This window comes from Notamacropus eugenii, chromosome 2, assembly GCF_028372415.1.
Source record: "Notamacropus eugenii isolate mMacEug1 chromosome 2, mMacEug1.pri_v2, whole genome shotgun sequence".
In the NCBI taxonomy this organism is placed as follows: Eukaryota; Metazoa; Chordata; class Mammalia; order Diprotodontia; family Macropodidae; genus Notamacropus; species Notamacropus eugenii.
In genome coordinates this window covers 24750048-24777580 of record NC_092873.1, presented here as the reverse complement: position 1 = coordinate 24777580, position 27533 = coordinate 24750048, and the positions used below count along the sequence as shown (strand labels likewise).

At 45.5% G+C, this 27533-nt stretch overlaps 2 protein-coding genes and 1 long non-coding RNA gene across 5 annotated transcripts in view; 1 reads left to right on the top strand and 2 right to left on the bottom strand.

Annotated features, from left to right (window-relative positions):
- LOC140524721 (tumor necrosis factor receptor superfamily member 10A-like) overlaps window positions 1–9834 on the bottom strand; it is a 29712-nt gene extending 19878 nt beyond the window's left edge. The window contains exon 1 of the mRNA XM_072639460.1: window positions 9615–9834. Within this exon, the coding sequence (XP_072495561.1) occupies window positions 9615–9635 (21 nt within the window). The 5' untranslated portion in view covers window positions 9636–9834. The remainder of the gene's footprint in view (window positions 1–9614) is intronic.
- A 7-nt stretch (window positions 9835–9841) lies between these two features.
- LOC140524726 (uncharacterized) lies at window positions 9842–12206 on the top strand. Its single transcript, XR_011973819.1, has 2 exons — window positions 9842–10514; window positions 12016–12206. It is a non-coding gene; the product is annotated as an uncharacterized lncRNA (long non-coding RNA).
- The window catches only part of LOC140524722 (tumor necrosis factor receptor superfamily member 10A-like), a 39276-nt gene continuing 23120 nt past the window's right edge, over window positions 11378–27533 (bottom strand). The window contains exons 10-13 of one of the 3 annotated variants that reach the window (XM_072639464.1): window positions 25632–25674; window positions 16349–21269; window positions 15149–15299; window positions 11378–12133 (exon numbers count right to left, since the gene is read on the bottom strand). In XM_072639464.1, coding sequence (XP_072495565.1) covers window positions 20974–21269; window positions 25632–25674 — 339 coding nt within the window. In that variant the 3' untranslated portion in view covers window positions 11378–12133; window positions 15149–15299; window positions 16349–20973. Of the gene's footprint in view, window positions 15300–16348; window positions 21270–25631; window positions 25675–27533 lie in introns of all 3 variants that reach the window. The other 2 variants (XM_072639461.1, XM_072639462.1) reach the window with 2 other exon arrangements.

Here is a 27533-nt window from a genome sequence, read left to right as displayed (position 1 = left end):
GAAAATAGGTATTCAGGATGTTCTACAAGATTCCTGGAGGTCTTTACTTCCCCAGAGCCAATGTTAGAGGAAGGGGCTATTCTTTCAAGTTTTGAACATTTGTGAAAGGAGTATTTTGGTGTTTTAAGCATTCCTTCTACAGTGAAGAAAATAAAGAGCTATCTTGTACTGGATGGATTTTGAGTGCTCTGGACTGGGAGTCAGAAAACCTGATTTCCTATAGAAGGGGAAATTTTAGTTGGAACTAGAAGGAAGCCAGGGAAACCAGGAAAAAGAAAGGAAGAGAGAGAGCATTCCAAAAGTGGGAGAACAGCCAGAGAGAGAGGCAAAAGAATGGGGGGGCAGTGCTGATCTGAGATAGACCAAGAGATGGGAGGTTACCACAAGGATACAGAACAAGGTTTGCTGTTCTGCTGCCTCTTAGGAATTAAGGTTGAACTGTTTCCTCTGGAATCCAGCATGACGATAACTAAGAACTTGCTTTCTAGCCTACAGGTAAAATGCCCTTGTCTAGATTTAAAGATACATCTCGATAAAAAACAAAAACAGAGCTTCTTAGTGAGCCCCACAGATGAGAGCATTTTGGTGTACCCCAGACAGGTACTAGAGGCTTCAACTCTCCATTCTAGGTGCAGAACACAACACAGGGACTAAATACAAGCATTCATGGTCATGGATTCACGTATTTTTATAGAAAGCAAAGATCAAGAAAAAGACGCAGCTGACACAACCTGGTACACTATGGCCATACTCTCTTAGGCCTACGTAAGTCCAATCTCTCCCTCACACTCCAGGATTCCTTGACGGGTTGTGGGGATCTCCTCTCTCTGCCATCAGCTTCAGCCCCTACTGGCCACATTCTCTCTATTTGTGAGACAACCAGTAACCAGCCCCCATGTTTCAATGACCTATTCAACACTGAGGAGCTTTTAAAAAGGCATTATTAGTATATGGACACAGCCGAGGAAACCCAAGGCTTTCTGGCCAAAATCTCTCCTATTCCACTAGGACTGGAATCATTAGGTAGTTCAGTTTCTCTGTGGCACTGGTCCTACCAAGTCATACCCAAATTCAAGGACCAGAAGTGCTCTCCTGCTTCTCAGGACATCATTTCTTTATTCTATCAGGACAGAATGTAAAATAACCCCACAGAGAGTCTGACTGAAAACAATGAGAGGAAACTGACTCAGGCCTCTTTGGGCCCCTATGACTCACAGCAGCTCTCCTGGAAGCTATGTTAGTCTACCAGACCTCCACCTCACATAAATAAAAAGCATGGAAAAATTGCATTAAGCCCCCCTGTTAGAAACAGGCACAGTGAGGGGATTTGGGGGAATAGTTATTAAAGGGGTAGTTTCAGAGTTTTGCTCCAAGACACACCAAGGGATGTGTTGACCTATCCATCTCCCCAGCCTGATCATCTTCAAGTCCCCCTCTGCCATCCATGCTTGCCTCTCTGCCCTAATTGAGCTCTCTTCTCTCCCTGGTTCTGATAATCCACCAAGAGCAGGACAGCTCAGTGGTGCAGTAGATGGAGCACCAGTGCAGGAGTCAGGAACACCTGAGTTCAAATCTCACCTCAGACACTTGACACTCACTAGCTGTGTGACCTTGGGCAAGTTACTTAACCCCAGTTGCCTCATCCTGGGTCATCTCCAGTCATTCTGATGAATGTCTGGTCACTGGATTCAGATAGCTCTGGAAGAGAAGTGAGGCTGGTGACCTGCACAGCCCTCCCTCACTCCAAACAAAGTCAAGTGGAAGTCGTGTCATTATTTCCCTGATGGCATGCTCTTCTTTGGCAACGAAGGACAAACACACACACACACAACAATCCATCAAGATTATCTTCTTGACAGCCAAACTATGTAAACCTGTATGCTGTGTAATCCATTAGCCTGGGGACAGAGTTTGTCTTTTGCCCTTTTTGCTATCTCCAACACTTAGCATAGTGCCTGGCATACAGTAGTCACTTGATAAATGTTTGTTGACTGACTAACCTTTGTGCCAACTTGTGTTCTGCCCCTCCTGCTCTGCTGCAAAATACTCTTTTTCAAAACTGGGCATGAGAAGTCTGTTCCCACCCTTGCCCCAGCTCTTAATACTCTGTCTTTTTCAGGGCAAGATGGCATTATTATTATCCCTATTTTACAGGTAAAGAAAGTGAGGAAGAGGGTAAATGACTTGACCAGACTCCCACAGCTAGTAAGTGACTAAGATTGAATTTGAACTCAGGTCTTCTGTGTACTACAGTGCCCCCTAGCTGTCACAGAACAAATAATTGAAAAACTGCAAACTGTTGTGTAAGAAAATATTAGGATCTTGGATTTATAAACAAATGGAACTAATTTCACAAGGCTTAGCTGGAGTCCACTTACCTAAGACATTTATCAGTTCCTCACGGGCCATTTAAACAAAAGAACGAATGGAGAAATTCTGGCATATACTACAGTCTCTCAGGAGACACTAATACTTTACATGCACAAGAATTATCGAAATGACTTTGTTCCCCAAGTTGACCTTAGCACTAGAGGTGAATGGAGAGATTAGTTGGAGCTGGACAAATAGATCTGAGAATGATTAGCACAGACATGATCACTGAACCTATGAGCTGATGAGATCCTCAAGGGCAGTCATCCAGATGCCCATATGGGGTCATGAGACACAGTTTAAGAAGCGATGAGGTCAAAGTGGCAAAAGGTTAAGAAGTGCTGATCTAGAGGGAGAAGAGAAGTTGGCCCAGGACAAATCCCCAAAGATAAACTCAGTTAGTGGGTACGACTCAGATGATACGTAGCAAAGGAGATGCCCATCAAAGGGGGAATGGGTAAACAGTGCAGCGCATGAATGTCTATGGAACTATAAGAAAGGATGAATATGAAGAATTCAGAGCAGCTTCAGAAGACCTACAGGAATGAAATACTGAATGAATCAGGAAAACACAATAGATACAGAAATGGAAGGAACAATGACCAAGCCTGACATGGAGGACCGATGGGAAGGCATTGCTTCCTGGTCTTTCAGAGATGGGAGACTATGGATGTGGAACGGTACATATAGAGTATCTTCAAAGTCTCAACACAACTTTAATCTTCAGTAGCTTAAGAATTTTCCATCCAAAGAGGAAGATGATAAATGTTGGAGAGGATGTGGGAGAGTTGGAACACTAATTCATTGCTGGTGGAGCTATGAGCTGATCCAACCATTCTGGAGACCGATTTGGAACTATGCCCAAAGGGCTACAAAAATGTGCATACCCTTTGGCCCAGTAATATTGTTCCTAGGAGCAGAACCGGGAGAACTTTGTGCACAGCAACGACCCCAGTGTGCAAGAGCTTTTTCTGGTAGACTTGGAACTTTGTAATAACGCAAGAACTTAAAAAAAAAAAATTCCTAATGGTTTTCTAAGGCAAAATGCCTTCCACACTCAGAGAAAGAACCATGGAATTCATTCGCAGAATGTAGCAGATCATGTTAGTGTGTGTGTGTATTACGTTTGGATTTGTTATATGATTTCTTCCATTTATTTTAGTTTGTCTACACAACATGACTATAGTGAAAACTGATAATGTTTAACATAAAATTTTGGAATAATCTCTTTGTTCTCTCTGAAGCAAACTCAGAGAATGCCTCTTCCTATGTCAACAAAAGCCTGCCAGGTCTGACTTAACATTCCTTAAGAGACCTTTAACCTAAGACACTATCTTGAATAATGGGACGTTTTCCATATCTTATTATCTATAGACATATACCATGTTTGTAATGGCATATTAATGGTAAAGAAAATATAGACATCTTAGGTCGTAATTTCTATTGAACTTTGTTTACTCCTTCCTATGTCAGTTATCTGTTTAGGGCAGGAAGCCTGCCACTCACTAGTGGTGGGATTTCTTTCCTTGTCACAGAGACATATGTTTACACAGCCTGGAATTGCAAGGCCCAACCGACATTACTTTGCTAATTGTCTTGTCTTACTGAATTTATGATTTGTTCAACTAGGAGAGTTCCTTTGTCACGGCAAAATGTATATAAGCCAGAAGATTTCTGCACTGGTAGCCAGAACATTTCTGGCTCCATAATGCATTATGTTACTGTTTTCTTTAATAGGGAATTGATTAATTAATTAATTAAATTATAAAATGTATGCATTTAGCCTGTTGCCTTTTCTTTAACCAAGCTTTCAGGTCAACAAAACGTGTTCAATAGGAAAGTATATGTAGATCCTATATAGAATTGTATGCCATCTTGGGGAGGGAGGGGGGTGCTGTGGAGAGTAGGTGGGGGGGGTGTAAAATCTAAGTTTTATGGTAGTGATTGTAGAACATTAAAATAAATTAATTAATTAAAAAAATAATATTGCTCCTAGGACTGTATCCCAAAGAGATCATAAAAATGGAAAAGAGTCCCACATGTACAAAAATATTGATAGCAATTCTCTTTGTAGTGGCCAAAAACTGGAAATCAAGGGGACGCCCATCCATTGGGGAATGGCTGAACACGTTGTGGTATATGAATGTAATGGAATACTATTGTGCTATAAGAAATGATGAACAGGAAGACTTCAGAGAGGCCTGAAAGGACTTACATGAACTGATGCTGAATGGAAGGAGCAGAACCAGGAGAACTTTGTTCACAGCAACAACCACAGTGTGCAAGAAATTTTTCTGGTAGACTTAGTCCTTCACAGCAATGCAAGGACCTAAAAAATTCTCAATAAAACACCTTCCGCATCCAGAGAAAGAACTATGGAATTGGATTGCAGAATGAAGCAGACCATTTTCTCTTGCGTGAGGCTTTGTTTTGTTTTATGATTTCTCCCATTCATTTTAATTCTTCTATGCAACAAGACTAACGTCAAAATGTATTTAATAGGAATGTAGACCCTATATAAGACTGTACACTGTTTTGGGGAGGGAGTGGAGAAGAAGGGGGTAAGGAGGGTGAGGGAGGGGAAAAATATCTAAGATACATGGAAGTGATTGTAGCAAAGTGAAACAAATAAAATAATTTAAAATTAAAAAATAAAAAATAAAAATAAATTTTTTAAAAAAGAATTTTCCATTCATTCTAGCAGCTTCTTGGCTTGTCCTTCACAATCTGCCTTGACCAGTCACAGTCAGGGTAGATTGAAACACCTCAAATACCCTTAATATTGACCGGTGCTGCCAAGCTGTCACTCTTCTTTTCTTTTGTGCTTTTTCATAGGTTAATATCATGAATGGATATTGATTGATTAAAAAACTTTAAAATAAAATCTGTTAAGTCAACTAGAGTAATTCATTTAAGAAATCACTCACTTGGACCAAGTTGTCTTTATGCCAGGAAGCAGAGGTCAACAAAAAAAGTCTTTGGCAAAGTACCATACCTTTTATGCTAAGAATCCTACAAAGTATAGGTGGACAGGGAACTTTTTTTTAACATCAGAAATTGCATCAAGGTAAAACATGAAGGAAGTATCTCATGCCATGGGGATACACACAAGGTCTCCCTAATAAGTACAGGATTAAAGCCAAGATGCCCACCCTCTTCACCATCATTTAATTTGCTTCTAGAAATGTTTACTAGCAGGACAAGAGAAAGACACAGAAGACATAAAGGTGGGCAGAGAGAGAGAGGAGTCAAAAATATCCCTCCTCACCACTGACATGATGGCTTACTGAGGAAATCATGGCGAATCAACAAAATACTCGTTGAGATTTTGTGCGATTGGCCTTCGTTGCCAGAAGGCCATGCCATCAGAGAAATGATGATATGACTTGCACTTGACTTTGTTTTGAGTGAGGGAGGGCTGTGCAGGTCTCCAGCCTCACTTCTCCTCCAGAGCCATCTGAATCCAGTGACCAGATATTCATCAGAATGACTGGAGATGACCCAGGATGAGGCAATTGGGGTTAAGTGACTTGCCCAAGGTCACACAGCTAGTGAGTGTCAAGTGTCTGAGGGGAGATTAGAACTCAGGTCCTCCTGACTCCTGCACTGGTGCTCTATTCACTGCACCACGGAGCTGCCCCATTCATTGCGACAGAGCTTCAGGAAAGCTGCAAACCCACAAAAATAAACAGAATTTCTATATGGTCCTAACAATGCAAGAGCTCAGAAGAGAAGGAGAAATCCCATTCAGAAGAACTCACAAGTATAACATATATTTGGGGCTCAGTTTGCCAAGACAGGAGAATGGTTTCAATTTCAAAACATTGAAAAGGAAAGATAAGTGGGGACACACCTTTCCTTTTCACAGGTTCAAAGAGGTTGGGGTCAGAGCACCTGATTTGGAGTCAGGAAGACTTCACTTCAAATCTGGCCTCAAATACTTCTAGCTGGGAGACCCAGGGCAAGGTACTTCACCCTGACTACCTCAGTTTCCTCACCTGTAAAATGAGCTGTCAAGAAAATCCCAAATGGGATCATGAAAGCTTAGACATACCTGAACACCCACCACATGAACTCAAAGAGGAGAGAGTTCTCCCATGACAGGTCCAAATGACTTTCAAGAATAGTTGAACTATCCTGTCCCACCAACAGTTCATTTCTGTACCTGTTTTCTCACAGCACCACCATCTGTCGTCTTTGATCACCTGATGGGTGTGATGTAACACCTCAGTTATTTCAGTGCGCATTTCTGTAACCAGTAACTCCGAGCATTGGTTATTAATATCTTGTGCCTGTTACTAGCTTGAATTTCTTCCTCTCAAAGTTACCAATTCATGGCTTTTTACCATTTTATCAATGCCCCTTATTCTTATCAACTAGACCCAGTTCCCTATTATCTTAGAAATTAGATTTCTACTGGATAACAGTGAGGTGGAAATTAGGCATAGACCCATACCTGACATCGTGCACAAGAATAAAGTCCAAATGGGTACATGATTTAGGTATAAAGATTGATACCATGAATAAACTGGAGAAGCAAGGAATAGTGTATTTATCAGATTTATGGAGAAGGGAAGAATTTTTTACTAAAGAAGAGATAGAAAGCATTATGAAATGCAAAATGGATAATTTTGATTACATTAAACTGAGAAGTTTTTGCACAACCAAACCCAATGCAAACAAAATTCGGAGGGATGTAGTAAATTGAGAAAGAATTTTTACGGCTAAGCTCGGGGATAAAGGCCTCATTTCTAGAATTTATAAAGAACTGACTCAAATGTATAATCATACAAGTCATTCCCCAATTGATAAATGGTCAAAGGATATGAACAGGCAATTTTCAGAAGAAGAAATTAAAGATATCTATAATCATATGAAAAAATGCTCTAAATCACTTTTGATTAGAGAGATGCAAATCAAAACAACTCCAAGGTACCACATCATACCTATAAGATTGGCAAACATGACAGAACAAGAAAATGATAAATGCTGGAGAGGATGTGGGAGAGTTGGAACACTAATTCATTGCTGGTGGAGCTGCCAGCGCATCCAACCATTCTGGAGAGCAATTTGGAACTATGCCCAAAGGGGCTACAAAAATGTGCATACCGTTTGACCCAGCAATATCTCTGCTAGGACCGTATCCCCAAGAGATCAGAAAAATGGGAAAGGGTTCCACCTGTACAAAAATATTTATAGCAGCTCTCTTTGTGGTGGCCAAAAACTGGAAGTCAAGGGGATGCCCATCAATCGGGGAATGGCTGAATAAATTATGGTATATGAATGTAATGGAGTACTATTGCGCCATAAGAAATGATAAACAAGAAGACTTCAGAGAGGCCTGGAAGGACTTATATGTTCTGATGCTGAGTGAAAGGAGAAGAACCAGGAGAACTTTGTGCACAGCAATGACCACAGCGTGCGAGAGTTTTTTCTGGTAGACTTGGAATTTCGTAATAACGCAAGAACTTCTTAAAAAAAAAAAATCCCAATGGTGGTTCTCAAGGCAAAATGCCTTCCACACTCAGAGAAAGAAATATGGAAGTCATTCGCAGAATGTAGCAGTTCATGCTTGTGTGTGTGTGTGTTTTTGCGTATCATGTTTTGACTTGTTATATGATTTCTTCCATTTATTTTAGTCTGACTACATAGCATGACTATAGTGAAAATGTACTCAATAGGAAAGTCTATGTAGAACCTATACAGAACTGTATGCGGTCCTTGGGGGGGAGGGGGGTAGTGGGGAGTAGGTGTGGGGGGGATAAAATCTTAATTTTATGGCAGCGATTGTAAACCATTAAAAATAATTAAAATAAGAACAATATTAGGAGAAAGAACTAAAATAACAAAATTAAATTTAAAAACTAAAAAAAGAAAAAGAAATTAGCTTTCTGTCACAGAAATTTGCTGCGAAGATTTTCCTCTCAACTGCCTGCTTCAATTTCAGTGAATAGCTACCATTATCGTAATATTTAATACGTGAATACATATTCTCCAAGAGCTCTTATTAGCATTTTACTTCTCATCGGCTCGCCATGGTTTGTTCCTAACCCTGATATACAGCGTCTTGTGGCACCTGCACGGGCACAGGGGATACGGTAAGTGCCAGGCCCGCCCGGCCCCCGCCTCTCGGGCGGCTTATCCCATTGCGGGGCCCGGCTGGCCACAGGTGGGTTCTGCCCACTCTCTACAAGTCCCGGCACTCCGGTCCTGACCGTGCCCCTGCACACTGCGACGCTCTCGCTACGATGTTTCCGCCGCCGAGCTCGGAGCTCGAAGGTCTGCCAAGCACCGCAAGGCCCTTTATCGGGGCTCCGCTGCGGGTTCGCAGTTTCCGAACTCTAGCCTAAGGAGCTCCGGGAGCTTTCTCCAGCATCTCACCGCCGGTACTGTCCACGGTGTCGCAATCGGCAGCTGGCGGGGGACGTGGGGGAGGGGGAGGGGGAGGGGGAGGGGGAGGGGGAGGGGGGAGGGGGGAGGGGGAGGGGGAGGGGGACGGGGAGGGGGGAGGGGAAGGGGGAGGGGGACGGGGAGGGGGAGGGGAAGGGGGAGGGGAAGGGAGAGGGGAGGGGGAGGGGGAGTGGGGAGGGGGACGGGGAGGGGGGAGGGGAAGGGGGAGGGGGAGGGGGAGGGGGAGGGGGAGTGGGGAGGGGGACGGGGAGGGGGAGTGGGGAGGGGGACGGGGAGGGGGGAGGGGGACGGGGGAGGTCGGACGGGGTACGGGGCAGGGGGACGGGGTACGGGGCAGGGGGACGGGGGATGGGGACGGGGGACCGGGTAGGGGTGTGAGGAGGGAGGATTGCGGGGGGAGAGGCGCTGCTGGAGTCCCGAGCAGGTGCTAGATGGGGGCTTTAGAGAGGGGTGAGCTCGAGAAGGCAGCGAGGTCAGGATTCAACACACAGGGTGGGCAATAAGTTCCCCCGAAAGATGTTCGCCCAAAGCGCGCGGCCAGCAGTCTGAAGGAGAAGGGGGCAGCGGGAGGCTGCAGGCGAAGCAGACAGACGGACGGACGGACGGACACACACACACACACACACACACACACACACACACACACACACACACACACACACACACACACACACACACACACACACACACACGGAGAGGGAGGGAGCCTCCAGGTGACCCCGTCGGACCTCACTGCCCCCTGCCAGCAGGCACGTAAGCATCCCCACGGAGCTGGAGGAGGACTGACTGTCCCCCGAGGGACAGAGCACATCGTTCGGACGGGACGGACTCACCGGTGCCGCAGCAGAGGCCATATCGACGATCCACCCCGGAGCGCAGACCCAGGGCTCGGGTACCGGAGCCGACGCTGGCTAACTGGCACCTGCGGCAAGCGGCGGGGCCTCTGAGCACGTCTGCCGGGCAGCAGCTGTTTCATTAGGGAGGAGGAGCCGGAGGTGGAGCCCCACGGGCCCCGCCCCCGGTGCTGTGCTTGCCAGTTGGTCCGATTCCGCTCTCGCAGGGGTTTCCCAAGTAGATCCCCACCCCATGCCGCCGTCCCTCCCCACCGCTCCCCCCGCACCCCCGCTGACTACGGAGGAAGGCTCTTCCACCCTACATGTCACGTCACTCCGAGGCCCTTCACCATTTTAGATCGCACCGGGAAAGGCTGCGAAAAGAGCCGAGAAAAAGCCAGGTTGGCCGGGGAGGCCCAGGCCCGTCACTTGCCTGAAGGCTCCCAGCAGATCCAGAGCCCTTGGCCGAGTCGGGCCTCAGAACCGTGGAAATGGACTGGACAGAACCGCGAGAGGCCCTGAACCCACCCCGCCTGGGACACCGAGAGATCTTCCCAGAACCCACCAACAAATGATCCTCCAGCCTGGACTTGGGAGTCCTGGGGGGTGGGGTGGGGGTGGAGGGAACGGAAGGAGGGGGGGTATTGAACAGAAAGACTCATCTGCCCCTCGGCAGACCCCCCTTCCTTATCTACTAGTTTCCACACCTCAATAACGTTCAGATGCAGAATAGACTTGTTCCTTGTGGGTTCCTCAGCCTCCTGAAGCCCGGATTATCATGAAGACTGGTCCAGTATTGTTAGTTGTTCTGTATTTGGAAGAGAGAGGGAAAACGCCAACAAATACTGGGATCATCCAGTCCCCCTGAAACTGCCAGACGATGCCACTGTGCTAGGCCAGGTATGTTTCCTCAGATCTTCAACTATTTCCATCTATTTCTGTCCACAGCCTATGGAGTATACGTTGATAACAGAACCATGGCTGTTTCTCCCTGCACTGACCTTCACCCAAATGCTTCTTTCTGGTCCCTTGATTCTTCTTTTATGTGGAAGAGACTTAATGCCAAATGAGTGTCTCTTTTGTTAAAGTGTGACTTTTAGCCTTAGAATGCCAGACATCACAATTATCCATTTTCTATTTTTTCATTCCTTTGGTTTTGTTTGACTGATTCTTGATGTCTCATGGAGTCATTAGCTTCCACTTGCCCAATTCTAAATTTTAAGGAATTATTTTCTTCCTTGAGCTTTTATACCTTCTTTTTCATTTGGCCAATTTTACATTTTAAGGAATTGTTTTTGGATTTTTATATATCTTTTTTCCATTTTCCATTTTTGTGCTTCCTTTACCAAGCTGTTGACTCTTTTTTCATGAATTTCTTGCAGCACTCTCATTTCTTTTCCCAGTTTTTCTCCTGCTTCTCTTCTTTGGTTTTGAAAACCCTTTTTGAGTTCTCTCAGGGATTCTTTTTGGGCCCAAGAACAATTCACATTTTTCTTTGAGGAATTTGGACATTACTGAGTTTGTGTTTTGACCTTCTCTGTCACCAAAGTGACTTTCTTTGGTCAAGTTCTTTTTCAATTTTATTTTATTTTTTGCTCATTTCTCCAGCCTATTTTGTGACTGTTGAGCTCTGTTCTTAGGGTAGCAGGGGCACTGCCTCAAGCTTCTTATGCCAGAGTCATGGGACCTGGCTTTGGCCTGCTCTACTTGAGCCTCTAGCCTGCTGTGCTGGGAGCTAGAGACCTTGCTGCTGGCCTGCTGGCTTGCTGGGGCTTGGTCTGCTGCTGGCTTGCCAGGATACTTCCTGCACTGATCTGTGATTCCCTTTTACCTGAGCAAGAGAAACCTTTCCTACTGGCCTTCTAAGTTGCCTTGGGCTGGAAAATCACTTCACCTTCTCTGTCTTGTCTCTCCAGAATTCATTTTGAGGCATTAATTTTTAGTTGCTGGGAGGTGACTTTGGGAGAGTTCAGACTAGTTTCTGCCTTCTGATATCATGGTTCCACCCCCCCATCACAATTATCCAAATAGGAAAACATATCTCACTTCAATTGAGACCACATTATAATTTAGTTTTAGGACAAACCCCATCAAATTAAATCTGATTTTACAGACACAAATGGTAACGTTCAAATTTCAACTTTCCCAAGGGCCATTAGCTGCCAGCACCCCAAATGATAAGGACTTCTGCCTTCAGTTAACTCACCGCCAAAGATTATGGTGGCAGTTCCACATCCCTGTTTCCCTCTTTTGGGGCGCCCAGGCTCTTTTAAAGTGTGGCATTAGAACATCATGAAATTGTGACTGTACATCTCAGACACAAAGATTGAAATAAACCCTCTACTTGTCTTTTTTTGTGTTGAAAATGTAATTTTAATAGATAATTCTTCATCTTACGTAGGAGCACAATAAAATGCACCACATTCTGAAGCAACTCCAGATGATATGAGATAAGAGTGGGGAAACTTCAGATGGGGTACACAACCATCACCTTGAACTGCAAGAGACAAAAGTTCCACCTGCCAATGAACATGAACATAACTCAGACTGACTGGCCATATGATTGGCTTAAAAATAAAAAGAAATCAAATATGCAGAGTGAGAAAAGTGCAAAGAGAAAAAGATAGGACAACTAAAAAAAATCATGGGAAATCAAATTAAAGAAGAAAAAAAGGCGTGGGAGAGGGGCTGAGGGGAGCTCCCTTGAAGAATACCTATGGGATCAGGAAAAGATTATGCAGAAACTTTAAAGATTGGTTATATTACAGTAAAAATTGAAAGACTTTCAAATTAAGGAAAACTTTCTAATATTTCAGTTTAGCTGGTCAATATTTTGTTCATCTGGTCTGTAGATAAGATTGTGATAAATGACAGCAAATATTGAATAATTAGCAAATCTATTGTTGTCCTATAAAATACTAAAGGTCATGTATTCAATTCAGACAAATTGGGAAGAAACAAAATTATAATACCCATATCAATGCCAGACATGAAGTGGCACAAAAGGAAAGTTACACATTTGCCCATCACAACTGCTGCTTGCTGTCAGTCTTTCCCTGGACAGTAATTATCGAACATTCTAGGTCTAGATACCAATCGTCATCTAACTGATCAGACAGTGATAATTTTATACACTTTAGTTTATTTTAATTAACATGTCAGTCACTTTAGCGATTTCTGTATTTTGGGATCAGTTTGTGAGTATTCATTTAACAGCATTTTATCGCATATCTGCATCAATGAGAAGAAACTGGCAAAGTCCACATCTTCCTGTGTAATGTCAGATGGCAAAGACCCAAAACAGAAAATGTCCTGGACGAGTTTCAGTCTTCAAATACTATTGTCACATTAGGGAAATGAAATAAACGCAGCCAAAGAAACTGTACAAAGGCAAAGTAGAATAGCAAAGAAATATTTTCCTAAAACATAAGATTTACAGAAGTTTCCAGGCAAGCCATACAAAATGGTCACAAGCTTTTCTGGAAGGAAGGTTTCTACACTTGATAGCAGAATCACGATATTAGTGAGGGCTGGGATGTTTACTGTTCCCAGTTTTGTTCAAACACCCAAGCTTGTCCATGTACAGTGTCTAAGGAGTTAAACTTGGCTAGAGGGCATGTTCTAAAGTACAACTGGTTAGCTGTTTTAACCAATGCAATTGGCATCGCCATAAAAAGGGAGAAGGAGCCCACAAAACTGGAAGAAAAAAAAGACACACCCCTGCAGCTAACTGACAACTAATTTCATTCACAGTGACCACAGAGCTGGGCCACTGCTTTTACACAATTTCACAGCAATCCAGATGATACTTCTAGCCTCTGCTCATGCATTACAACAGTGAATCAGGACAAGACAGAGACTGCTAATGTACATTTAGTCACCAAAGGACTGAAGATGGTCTGAGTTTTTATTCTGTAATGTTTCTAGGACTGTGTCCATTAAATGCAAACAGTTAGAGACCAACTTGACACACAAAAAATGTATCAAGAAAAATTTATTAAAAATGGAGTTCAGAGTAGGGAAGGCCTACGTTCCTTCCTCTGAAGGAAGGGGTAGCTTCGAGCATGGCCACTGGAAGGACTACCACCAGGTCAGGATGAGGCAGGACCCTTATGGAAGTCTGAACTTTGGATTTCCCAAGATACTGTCCCCTGGCCATGAGACTCCATGTTCTCCTCTCTGATAGATCCTTCCTCACACAGCTCCCTGGGCCTGTGCATTAGCTTCTGACCGCTAACCTGCCCATGCTAGGTCACAACCCCTATCATCTAGCAATGTGGACAACAGAACTTTCTTACTTACCACAAAATCCCCCCTCTTTCTTTATTAAAATTTCTGTTTCCACACCCAAATCCAATCAACAAATACCTCCTCACTTTCTTTCCCCTATGAATTCTTCCCTTCATCTATCTCCCTTTTATATGAATATGGGAAGGAAGCAAAGTTGACCAACACATTGACAAATTACAGGGGGCAGTCCCCTTGTTATAAGTACAGATACAGAGATTCAAAGAAAAAGGTAAATCAATGAACTGTCCATTTTGAGCTTCCATCTCATACAGCAGTCTGGGGAGGAACATCATCCACCCCCATGAAGATGACCACCATTCCTATCACTCTTACAAAATCAAAATTGAAACTTTGGCCAATTGTCATGTTTAAGAAAGTCACATTTAAACGTGACTTATACATTTTACATGAATTCACTCTTCATTCCCCCCATCAGGAAGATGAGATTTCACTAGAGTCAGTAACAGGCTCCAGTACTTACAGAAATACAATAATCGTTTTTAACACAGTACTTATCACATCATAAAACAATTCCAACTTCTGGTCACGTGACGCTTCTTTTAAAGCATTTACAATATATTACAAGATATTGTGGTCTACAGACCACAAACCATTTTTCTTTTAACATTAACCAACTGAGACTGTAATGGACAGACTGAGACAGGCACAGGCAAGAGTCAGTTGAGAATTTGGGAGCGTGTTTATCAGCCGGCGGCTGTCCTCGGAAGAGGCAGCCCTGAACAAAGGTGTGTGTGCCTTTTAAGCATCTCAGCACCTCCAGGTACAGCCTGGTGGTTCCAATAGCACACATTTTTCACAGAACAGTTTTGACAGGGGTTCCTAGGTACTGCTAAGCAAGGGGGCACAACAGAGAGGGGGGCCCAGGCAGCTGCTAGGCAAACGGGGTACAACAGAGAGGGGGGCCCAGGCAGCTGCTAGGCAAAGGGGTACAACAGAGAGGGGGGCCCAGGCAGCTGCTAGGCAAAGGGGTACAACAGAGAGGGGGGCCCAGGCAGCTGCTAGGCAAGGGGGTACAACAGGAAGTGTAGCCACTAACAGAAAGTGGCTACTAGGCCCAACCCTGCCTAGAAACTCAACAGACATTTCTCAGCCCAGGGACTCTGGAGGGGAGGGGAAATAATGTCCACTTCACTCCCCCCTTTTCATGTAACTAATTTAAACGAGGCACTCATCAGAGTCCAAAGGGGTATAACTGGCTTAACGTGTGAACGATGTATCCACACCTTGCATCCTGCGACCTTAACCACTGATGAATTTGACAGGATCACTTGAAAAGGCCCGGTCCACTGAGGTTCAAGTGAGGATCCCCGGGGTAGCTGTTGCTTGATATAAAGATCTGGGAGCACTCTGGGCCTCGAGCAGAGCCTGTAAGGACTTAAGGAGGGCAGCATTAGAAAAGCCCGGAAGCCAACACCCAGAATTAACAGCTCAAGGAACAACGTGGGGGAGGAGGGTACTCCGAACATGATTTCGAAGGGGGACAGAGGGAGAGAGAGCCGGAGGATTGGGGGTACACCTAGCCCGAAACAGGGCAAAAGGAAGGAGACTCACCCAGGTCTTGTCAGTTTCAACCTTTAGCTTGGCAACATGCTCCTTCAGGGACCTATTCATCCTTTCTACCTGGCCTGAACTCTGGGACCCAAGTACATGCACTCAAGCACCCCACCTTGTCCCCCTTTAAGCAGATGGGACCCAACATGTTTTGGGATAAGGGATGAAGTTCTCGGCTTCTGAAACTGCTTCCTGCTGAGACTGGACGAAGAGCTGACCCTCCCTCACAGGGTCCCAACATTGGAGGGGTTGGGTCTTTAACCAGCATGAGGAACTTGACGATTCAGAGGGTGATAGGTGATATTACAATTCTTGAGAAAGGGACGTCCCCCCATCAGGTCGGGGAACCTGGTGGAGGGAGGCAACTTGCAGACCCTAACGCAGAGAATCCCACTTAATTGCTCATGTGGCATTAGAAAAGAGGGGAGGGGGAGAAGCAAGACAACAGTACAACAAACAATGAGGAGATGTGAGTGACTTCCAGGCTCACCCCCTGTTCTCTGTGCCCCCCACAGGGACGGGAGGCTCACCCCTGTTCTCTGTGTCCCCACAAGGACGGGAGGCTCACTTCCTACCCTCTGTGATCCCCTGACGGACGGGAGGCTCACCTCCTGTTCTATGTACCCCCCACACGGACTTGAGGCTCGCTCCCTGCCCTCTGTGATCCTCTGACGGATGGGAGGCTCACCCTCTGTTCTCTGTGATCCCTACACGGACGGGAGGCTCACCCCCTGTTCTCTGTGATCCCCACACCGACGGGAGGCTCACCCCCTGTTCTCTGTGCTCCCCACACGGACGGGAGGCTCGCTCCCTGCCCTCTGTGATCCCCACACAGTCGGGGGCCTCGCTCCCCTCCCCCCGGTCCCGCTCACCTTGCTCGCCCCCCGCGGCTCCTGCCATTGCCCGGGCTCTTCTCCCGCCCCCGCTCGCAGCTTCACGTCGGGATCCCCTCTGGCCCCTCAGCCCCCGAGCCTCTCAAGCTCATGCAACGCCAGTCCCGGCTCCGAAAGTCCCGCCCCCGCTCGGCGCGGCTGAAGAGACACCCTGCGTTGCCAGGCAACCGCCCGACGCCCCGCGGAGGAGAGCGGAATGAAACCCTCTGGCCCGAGGCATGCCGGGAAGCGTAGTCCTGGCCCACAGGGAGCCACCGCCCCGCCCCGCCCCGCCCGGCCCTGCAGGGAAATCCTAGGGAAACTGAGAGCCGCGAAGCTTCCCTTGGGGCAGGGGCGGGGCGGCGCTGTCCGAGGACCTGGCCGTCCCTTCGCCTGCACAAGTTCTGGGGGCAAACAGCAAGGAGAGCTCTGAAGGGAGTGTCCATCCACATGGACGGAGCGCCCACTGTGTACCAGGGGCTGCGCTGGGCGCTGCAAGGACAGAGGCCGAAGACGGCCGCCCTCCGAGCCCCCGTACAGGAGAGGAAACTGAGGCCAGCAGGGTACAGTGGCCCGCCCAGGGCCCCCAGCTTGCACCCGCAGCAGGCCAGGATTCCCAGATCCCTGCTCCCAGGCCCCCAAGAAAGCTGCAGACACGATAGAGAGGAGACAATTAATGGGGGGAAGGCGTCCTGTGGGGGTGCCCGGAGGTCCTGCCCGAATGACCTGGACCCAAGCCTTCTTCCCGTGGAAGTAAAACAAAGTTCATTAGAGATCCACCACATTGGATGAGAATTGGAGTGGACTGTATTGACCAGTGGCCAGGATGAATCTGATCCCCTTCACGGAGCAGGATGAACCTTAGATGCAGAAATACTGTGGGAGGGATCTAGCCTGGGGTGACTAGAGATCAGACTCCAGGAACCAAGAAAGGATCCAGGGTGGGAAGGAGTCAGAGGCAACCAGGGGTGCCGACAGTGGAGGGCTAGGCTAGTTTTAGGGAACTACATCATTTAGGAAGATTCAAGGAGAGTTCAAGGTGGGGTTTTCCAGGGCCTATGGACAAATGGGACTCATTCTTTTGGGGTAAGAGGCAAAGGTCTCTGCTTGGGCCTGGACCCCATCAATAGGATTTTAGGGAAGCCAGGAGACAGAGATGGAGAGCAGCTCAGGAAAGGGGTGTCCAGAGAAAGTGCCCGCAGATGGAGGGTCCTGTTTATAGAACAGCCAGGAGGCCAGTGTATCCAAACTGAAGACTCCATGTTGAGGAGTAAAGTGTGAGAAACCTGGAAAGGGTGGCAGGGAAAGGTGATGAAGGACATTGAAGGCCAAAGGGAAGACTTTTAAACTTGGTCAAATCTATAGTTGATTCAGCGATGGAGGTGGTTGGTTGTGGTCCTTCATTCTCAAAGAGGACCAAAGTGACATCACCATGATAAAGTCAAGTTTCAGTGTGTCCAACTGTGGCTGATCAGACCAATACAAACTCGGAATGCTCTACCATAGGTTGGACACAGATAGTCCATGTGAATATTTGGGGTGGATATCCCGAATTTGTGCATCCTTCATTTCCTTTGTGCTGTCTCAATTCTGCTTTGCTCAAAGAGCACAGCACCCTTTCTGATGTAACTGTCGTGCTGAGCTGTCCTCTACCAGTGTCTCCCTTGTTGCACAGTCAAATCCAAAGTTTTTGAGAGAGACCTTGAGAGTGTTCTTGGATCATTTCTTCTGGTCACCATGTGATCACCTGCCCCATGCAAGTTCTCCATAAAATAGTCTTTTAGGCAAATGTACATTTTCCACTCAAAAAACATGGCCAGCCCATTGGAGTTGCACTCTCTGAAGCATAGTTTGAATGGTTGGCAGTTCAGCTCAAGCAAGGACTTCAGTATCTGGTACCTTATGCCAGGTGATCCTCAGAATCTTCCTAAGACAGTTCAAATGGAAGTGATTCAGTTTCCTGGCATGGCCCTGGTAGACTGTCCATGTTTCACAGGCATACAACAATGAGGTCAGCACAACAGCTCTGTAGACCTTCAGCTTGTAACTCAGTCTAATACTTCTTCTCTCTCAAACCTTTCTGTGGAGCCTCCCAAACACTGAGCTAGCTCTGGCAATGCGTGCATCAACCTCATTGTCAATGTGTACATCCCTGGAAAGTACACTACCAAGGTAAGTGAACTTATCCACAGCATTCAGAACGTCTCCAATTGTTGTAATTGATGGTTGCACATATGAATGGTGTGGTGGTGGCTGATGGAGCACCTGTGTTTTATTGGTGTTCATTATTAGGCCAAAATTAGCACAGGGAGGAGAGAATTGATCCATACTTTGTTGCATCTCAGCTTCAGAGGCTGCATTGAGTACATTATCATCTGCAAACAGAAAATCATGCACCAACAGTCCCTCCACTTTGGTCTTGGCTTGTAGCCTTTTCAAATTGAAGAACTTCCCGTAAGTACTGCAGTTGATCTTGATGCCATGTTCATCCTCATTGAAAGCATTTCTCCACATGACTGAAAACATCATGCTAAGAAGCACAGGAGCAAGCACACAGCCCTGTTTCACTCCATTGGTGACTGGGAAGGCACGAGAGTCTTGTCCACTATTCAGAACCTGGGCAAACATGCTATCATGAAATTGATGTACAATACTGATGAACTTCCCTGTGCAACCAAATTTTGACATGATTTTCCATAAGGCCTCACGACTAACAGTGTTAAAGGCCTTGGTCACATCTACAAACATTGTGTACAGACCTCTGTTCTGCTCCTGGCATTTCTCCTGGAGTTGTCAGGCAGCAAACACCTTATCAACTGTTCCTCAGTCCTTTCTGAAGCCATACTGACTCCCAGTTATATAACCATCTTCCAGGTGAAGGATCAGCCTATTAAGGAGGACTCTAGCAAGAATTTTGCCAGCAATGACTAAGAGAGAGATTCCCCTGTGATTGTCACAGGACAATCTTTTCCCTTTATCTTTATAGAGATGGGCAATGGAGGCATCCTTGAACTCTTGGGGGATAACCTCCTCTTTCCATATAACCTGGAAAATTTCAGTCATCTTTTGTATGAGCAATGGTCCCTCTACCCTGGAAATCTCAGCTGGAATAGAATCAGCACCAGGTGCTTTGCCACATGAAGGGAGCCTAATGGCCCTCAAAACCTGGTCTTCAGTTGGAAGTTTAGCTAAGGAGGGATTGACTTCCACCTGAGGGAAACTGTCATTGGCCTCAGCATTGATTGATGATGATCTGCTGAGAACACTATGGAAGTGTTCAGACCATCTCTCTAGGATCATGTCCTTATCACTAATCAATGTGGCTCCATCTGTACTGAGTAGTTGTGATGCCCCATAGGTTTTGGTCCATAAATCGCTTTTAGGGAATCATAAAAGCGCTTTGGATTGTCACTATCAGCATAAAACTGAGTTTCCTCTGCCTTCTTACTGAGCCAGGAATCCTGCATCTCTCTAAGCTTTGCTTGTACTTTGCTTTTGATGGAATTAAATGCTGTCTTCTTAGAGGTGGATGAACTATCCTGCTGGTAAATCCTGGAGTTCTCATTTTTTCATTCAGCAGCTTCTGAATATCCCCATCATTTTCATCAAACCACTCTTGGTGTTTGCGAGTGTTCTGACCCAGATGAGCAAATGTAGTGCTGTACACCAAATCTCTGAAAGCTGCTCACTCCTTTTCTGCTTCACTGCTGCCAACTGTGTTTTGGCTCAACTTTCCCTCCAAGTCAGCAACAAACTGTTCACACTCAGAGAAGAGATCTAATTTGTTGACATCAATTCTACTGGTAGTCATTTTGCCTTGGGGGTGATGTTTTTGATGAATGAAAATAATTAGCTTAGAAAAGATAAGTCTATGATCAGTCCAGCACTCTGCACCGTACATTGTCTTTGTCACTCTCACCTCTTGTTTCTCTCTTTACCTTACGATGACATAGTCTATGGAAGAGAGCTGAACAGCACTGGGAGAGAGGGCCTTTGCCGCGTGTGGCAGCCATCACACTGATGACTTTTGGGATGATTCAGCCACAGGAGATGAGGGGTATGTCTCTTGAGTGCCCAGAGTTGCTGGAGTGGAAAGAGAAGAGTTTAGCTGAGGAGTGACCCAGCCCACCACCTGCACCTCAGGGCCAGGCAAGTGCAGGCTTGCAACACTTGGCCAACCTGGATCTGGTGGCAAACCTGGAACTGGTGTATAAATGTTAGTGATGCTGATCATTAGTACAGCTTGTTGTATTCATCCTTCGTTGCTGAAGAAGACCACACCATCAGAGAAATGATGACGTAACTTGCACTTGACTTTGTTTTGAGTGAGGGAAGGCTGTGCAAGTCACCAGCCTCTTTCACCTCTACAAAGAAGAAAAGGAGGTATATAAAAATTATGTTTTCTTCCAATAATATGTAAAGGCAATTTTGAACTCACAGTTTTTGCTTTGTTCATTTTCCTCCCTTAACATTCATTTATTTAACAAAAATTTGAGTTTCAGATTTTCTATCTTGCTCCTTCACTTCCTCCTTCCCGAAGACGGAAAGCAATTTGGCGTAGGTTATATATGTGTAATCACGTAAAACACATGGCTTGAAAGTATTGGGAGGGGAAAAGCTTTATCTTAAGTCTCTCGTTTACATATAATACCTTCATCGATTAATTCATTTAATATGTTTTGGACCCGCTTCGTGGTTGCTGGCATTTTGTGGGCAGTGGCCAATAACTTAAAAAGAGATGCTGCCCTTCCCAGTTTGTTCCTCCAGGTTAACAACATCTCAAATTTCTGTTCTCCTGGATTGTGTGGATGTTTTTCCTTAGCCATGATGATCTCATTTTTATCCAGTTCCAAGTTCTGCACAAATTCATCCCATTCTTCATGAATATGATGCTGGAAAATGTCAAAGCTTTTACTTCTTCCTGAGAGGAAAGGAACAGAGAAGGAGAAACAGTTTTTATTCCTCATCAGAATTCTACTAGAAATATTGAAATACAAGTCACCTGTCTCTTGAGGTAAGGGTGAAGGGCCTTGGGAAAATCGGAAACACTTGGCAACTTGGAAAAAAGAAAACCAAAGTGATTTTTTAAATCTCTTGGTTTCTGGAGATCTCTCTCTTTCTCTCTCTGTCTCTGTCTCTCTCTCTCTCTCTCTGTCTCTCTCTCTGTCTCTCTTTCTGTCTCTGTCTCTCTCTCTCTCTCTCTCTGTCTCTCTCTCTGTCTCTCTTTCTGTTTCTGTCTCTCTCTCTCTCTGTCTCTGTCTCTCTGTCTCTCTCTCTCTCTCTCTCACACACACACACACACACAGACACATTCTCTCTGTCTCTCTCTCTCTCTTTCTCTTTCTGTGTCTCTCTTTCCCTCTGTGTGTCTCTCTCTGTGTGTCTCTGTCGCTCTCTGTGTGTCTCTGTCTCTGTCTCTGTCTGTCTGTCTGTCTCTCTCTCTCTCTCTCTCTCTCACACACACACACACACACACACACACACACACACACACACACACAGAGAGAGAGAGAGAGACGCAAGCCAAATCTTGGTCATCATTGATTTCTAGGAAGCATCCTGGTCCAGTGGAAGGGAGGAAACTTGCCTCTGCTCCTGACTTGACTATTAACTAACTAGATGTGTGACTTCAGAAAGTCATTGTGGCCTTCTCTGCCTCAGTGTTTCCATACATAAAACAAGGATAAATAGAGATAAATTCACCTGCCTACCATCAATCAGGGGAAGGGTTGGTAGGCTATAGGGAGAGCTTGGAAAGCTATTTGAAGGCCTCCCAAGGCCAGCAAACATGAAGCTACTACCTGCATCGGCTTATTAACTTAGTGAGAAGCCAAAGGCCATGGGAGTACTTTAAAGAGAAAGAAAATAATAAGAAAGTTCATCTGGAGGAACAAAAGGTCTAGAACTACAAGGGAGATCATTTTTGAAATGTAGGAATGAGTAGCACCTGCAGCCCCAACTGGTCATTGCCAAAACCATTTCATACTGGTTAAAAATGATAAATTATAAAGGTTTCTCAGCAGAATCAGCTAGGTAAGGACAAATCAGAAACAATCAAACTCCATAACCTCATATTTGATAGGCTAGAGAATCTACATTATTTGGAGAAGCCATCCTTATTTGACAAGACCTTCTAGGACAAATTTCTAGGAAGTCATCTGGGAGAAATCAGACTTAGACCCAAACAACTTAGACCAGACCCAACTGTATGTTCAGAATGGATACATGACCTTGACTGTGTAAGGTCATGTCAGAAAAAAAATGAGAAGGGAAGAAGCTCAGAAACCTTTCACAATTACTGCTTATGGGTGAGACAAATGATTATTTTGCTACTAAATTAATAACCGATGATTGGACTAAGATTCAGGGTTTTTTCTCCTATACTCGCATATTTTCTGCAGGACATGGCTTCTTGATGAGGTGCTCCTAACCCTTGGGGAACATGTTCCTCAGTCTGGTGGGAGACTTCACCCAACTAGGAGACCTTATTTCTGTTTAAAGTGGAAACAGAATCCAGTCTAAGTTTTTACCCCAAGGAAATGAACCCACAACTGGGAACCTCGATTAGAATTTAGGGGGACCCAGCTCATGAAGGAGAAAATCAACCAGAGGGGTCTAGATGGAGATGGAGTCCCCTGTCCAGGGTGCTGGAGGCAGCTGAGACTCATGATCAAGTCATGTTCTCAGCAGGAGCTGAAGGCTCTTAGGCCATTTCCTCATTAGATGGCCCTCAATCAAGGCTGATTTTCAGGGATATTCCCTTTCAAAAAAATGTTTAAAGCACTTGGTATCTTCATTATGGGCCTTTGGTTACAGAGACAAACTACTGACCACCAATTTATTGATATTAGCTAGTCTAAGAAATTGGTTATTAATTACCCTGAAACTCTGTCTCTTGGGATTTTTACAATTTGTTACAGGGGAGAGATCTTCTCCAAGCAAGGAATAAAGGTGATTCTAAATGATAAAATTGCTATCTAAACTCCATGACATTGGACACATGGAGACTTCGGAAGAAGGTTACAGGAGGCAGAGGAGAGGGCAGGCAGGAGAGGAGAAGTGCTGAGCAGCCCAGATTTGATGGTGATGGAAGGGAAGAAAACTCCTGCAGATGTTCTGCCAAGTTCCTTCTAAGATAAGAGGTTTGCTCTGGGAGCTAAGCTGCTGCTCTCTCCATCCATTCCTGGGGGCCAGTCAGTCATCAAGACTTTTGGAAGAACTTGCTGTGTCTGGGACGGGGCTGATAGAGAAGAGATGAATCTCAGGCAATGCAAGGATGGTGATGCTTTGACTCCAGGCTTAGTGCTGCCAGACATTACTATGTTCTCTTGTTCTCTCTCTCTCTCTCTCTATCTGTCTCTCGTTCTCTGTCTCTCTCTCTCTGTCTCTCTCTCTCTGTCTCCCTCCCTCTCTCCCCCACCATCTCTCTTGGATTTCTTTCCACTGTATGGGCCTCTGAGATGTAGGTGAAAGAGAATAGTATAATTTTGATTATTAATGTTTGTTGACTCTGAAAATTGCAGAGGGAGGGAGATGAAGAGAAACCAATTACCCACAACCTACCAGAAGTCATTTATGGTACCCAGGGCCATGTATGGCTTAGGACATGAGCACTTCAGGTAAAAACACCTGCCTTTGGGCGAAGGATAAGGTAGACACATGCGCCAAATACTTTCCAATACTGGAAAGTATTCTGTATCTCATAGTATTGCTTTGAATCTGGAAAGATTCGATCCTGTCCCTTTATCCATTTGGAGGAAGGAATAACGTACAAATGAGGTCTGGCAACTCAGAGTTCCACTTAGACAATCGGTTTTGCCTTTTAACATTATCTGCTAATAACAAAAGCCATTTGAAATTTTGCTTTAAAAAAGCAATCAAAAAGTCTATACTCTTTGATCTAGATATATCACTGCTAAGCATGAACCCCAAGGAGGTAAAATTCAGAAACAAAGAAAAAAATGAGCATTTACTAAGCACCTACTATGTGCTGAGCACTTTACAAATGTCTCATTTGATCCCCCATTTTTCAGTTGAGGAAATTGAGGCAGAAAGCATTTAAGTGATATGACCAGGGTCACAGAGCAAGTAAGTGGCTGAGGCTGGATCTGAACTCAGGTCTTCCTGACTTCAGGTCCAGCTACCCACTGCAACACTCTGCTGCCTTTAAAAAAAAAAATTCCCATCAGCACAAACATATTTCTATCAGCACTTTTTATGATAGCTGAGAATTGGGGAGGGGGGAGAGAAGTAGCTACCTGCTGATTGGAATGTCTAGAGAACTGAGGTACAAGAATGTGATGGAATATGACTGGGGACTGCACAGAATTCAGAGAAGCATAGGAAAACTTGTGTGAATGGATGCAGAGTGAAGGAAGCAGAGCCAAAAAAACGATGATGTCACCAAGGAAAATCAAAGCTTGACTGCTGAGTGATCAGGCGGAAGGCACCCTGGGAATGGGGAACACTGGAGACCATCAGACTAGTAACACTTTTCCTTAACTGCTTTCTCTCACTTTTTATTCTGTGGTGTTGCTGAGTGGTTTTTCACTCATATCTGACTCTCCGTGACCCCATTTGGTGTTCTCTTGGCAAAGGACATGGAACAGTTTGCCATTTCCTTCTCCTGCTCATTTTACAGATGGGGAAAATGAGGCAAACAGGGTAAAGTGGCTTGCCCAAGGTCACACAACTAGTAAGTGTCTGGGGCCAGATGAGTCTTCCTGACTGCAGGCCCAGCTCTCTATGCACTGTGGCGCCACCTAGGTGATAAAGCAGCAGCTATCTGGGTAGGGGAAGTAGAGGGATACTTTTAGAAAAGATTATATAAAAGCAAAACCTTTCAACAGAAAATTAGAAGAAAGGCTCAAGGTCAAAGGAGGAAATGCTTTGTTTGCCTTTTAAATCATCATTTTCCTCCCACTAGAGTGCAGAGCTCCTGCTGACCTAGGCCTGGCTTTAAAGGGACACCTGGCTTTTAAACAGCCCCAGCTTTTGTCAATTTGCCCATATCAGTACAAATAATCACTTATTACCTGTTAATATTTTATGACCAGATAGGAAAATATCGTGTCTTAGAGACAACTAAATATCCTAAGCATTTCTTCCCAGAACTAAGTCCAAAAAGTCCATGTGTCCAATTTCCATTTTCTTGAACTTATTGATAAGGACGATGGTGGTTCTGGGCCAGACTTAGGAAGTTTCCCCAACCCTCATAGAGAAAACAAAGGATAATCCTCCACTTAGAAAGTTCTTCAACAGAACTGATCCAGTGGGTGCTTACCTCTTTCTGTATCATCCTTCACAGTATAAAGCTCGTCAAAGTCCTGTAAGGAGACAAAATGAACCTTCGGTTATTCGGAGAGAACTGCTCCTCAGGGCCCACTGAATCAGAATTTCTGTGATCCAGTGCGTGTCCTGTTGTTCCAAATCAGAAGGGAGGCTTTTCCTAGCTTTCCGATCTCCATCCCCAGTAAAAAGCCCAGCCTGCTCATCACAAGCACAAATGGAACAGAGCAGGGACCCACGTGATGCTGGAAGGTCATGGATGCTCCTGAGTAGCAGGGCTTACAATCCCCTCCAAAAGCCAAAGTCATAAGGATGATGGGGGCAGCACCTGCCTGCAGAGGGAAGGCACTGCTCAGGCAGCAGAGAAATGGCCTGAAGCCCTGACGTGGTTATTACTCCTTGTATGACCTTAAACATCGTCCTGCCCTACCTCCTCTGAAGCTCTTTCTTCCCCTGGAACAAGAGTAGATTGGAAGGGAGAAGCTGCTTAGAGCCAGCAGCTCTAGGTTCGAGTCTGTAGTCTTACACAGGAGATCTCTGGCCTCAGTTTTTACCTCTGAAGTCTTCCATCTATCAGCTCTACAGAACCACAGCCAGGTCCTGGGGGGACCTAAGGCTCATCCCAACTTTGTCAGGAACTAAAGCAAGGTGCAACTAAGTGACTCAAGACCATTCACTCTCCCTTTATGGGCTGGTCTCCTCTGTAAAATCTAAACAGCATCTGTGAAGCCTCTGCTAGATTCTAAGTGCTATACTGGGGGCTAGGGATGGAAACACCAAACAAAACCATCTCTTCCAGCAGTTTCTGTTCCACAGGAAGAAAACAGGTACAAAGAGAGTACAACAAAATCCATCTACAGTAAATGAGACAGGGAAAGGACTAGCCCTGGAGAGAGGGGGCAGGCAAAGCCTTGTGGGAGAGACAGCCCTCAAGTCTAGCTGCCCCAAGCATGCAGGCTCAGGCATGTCCAGATGAGGACACACCACATAGCACCTTCATAGAGCTAACCACACAACAAATGCCACGTATTCATAGTACATCAGCTCAACCCAGAGGACAGAATTGTGCCTGAGCTCAGGAAGACACCTCACAGAGCACAGTGTATCCCCAGGGTGGCCAAAGATGCAGGTCACTGCTGGGAGCAAGCCACGTATACTGAGAGCAGCCTACTAAGAACGCAGCTCACTGGCAGAGCCCGCCACATACGCCAATCCAAGCATACGGGGGCTACACAGATCACACAAGAGCATCATGGCCACAAGGGGGATCATTGGACTGAGTGCAAGGAGCAAACGTACTTGTTGGCATCACAAGCTGAACACCCTTGAGTAGGTGAATGGTCCAGTTGGAGTCCACATCCAAAAGCTTATGAGCGATTTGCTTATGGAACATAGTCTGAATAGATGAATAGGTCAGAAGAATACCCTTGGGCTATCCCAGGACTGATCCTATGGGTCCAGATGGGCTCACGGTCCCTGGGGCCAGCCTAGGACCAATCCTATGGGCTCATCATCCCTGGGCTGAGTAAACAAGCTGGAAAGTGTGGGGAAGAAAAAATCTAACCCAAGCATAGAAAATGATAAGGAAAATGGCTGATAAAGGGTGTAGGAAGGCAGCTAGATTCCTTGTCTCTCCTCAGCTGGGCCAGAGCCTGGGGTCACTCAAAGATGGGGGCCTGTTATGCAAAGTTAGAGCCAGATTTCAGGAAAGAAGAACTGATCTCCTCTAAAACTTTTGCCATCCTCTCCTACTGGCAGAGGGGCATCTTCTCTTAACCATTTATTTCTGGCACAAGCAGGAATATCCAAACCAAGTGTTGAAGAATGGAGAACTGCCAATTTTTCTTTTCCAGACACAAACTCTCTGAGGAATCCCAGCCTGCTAACCTGTGAACCA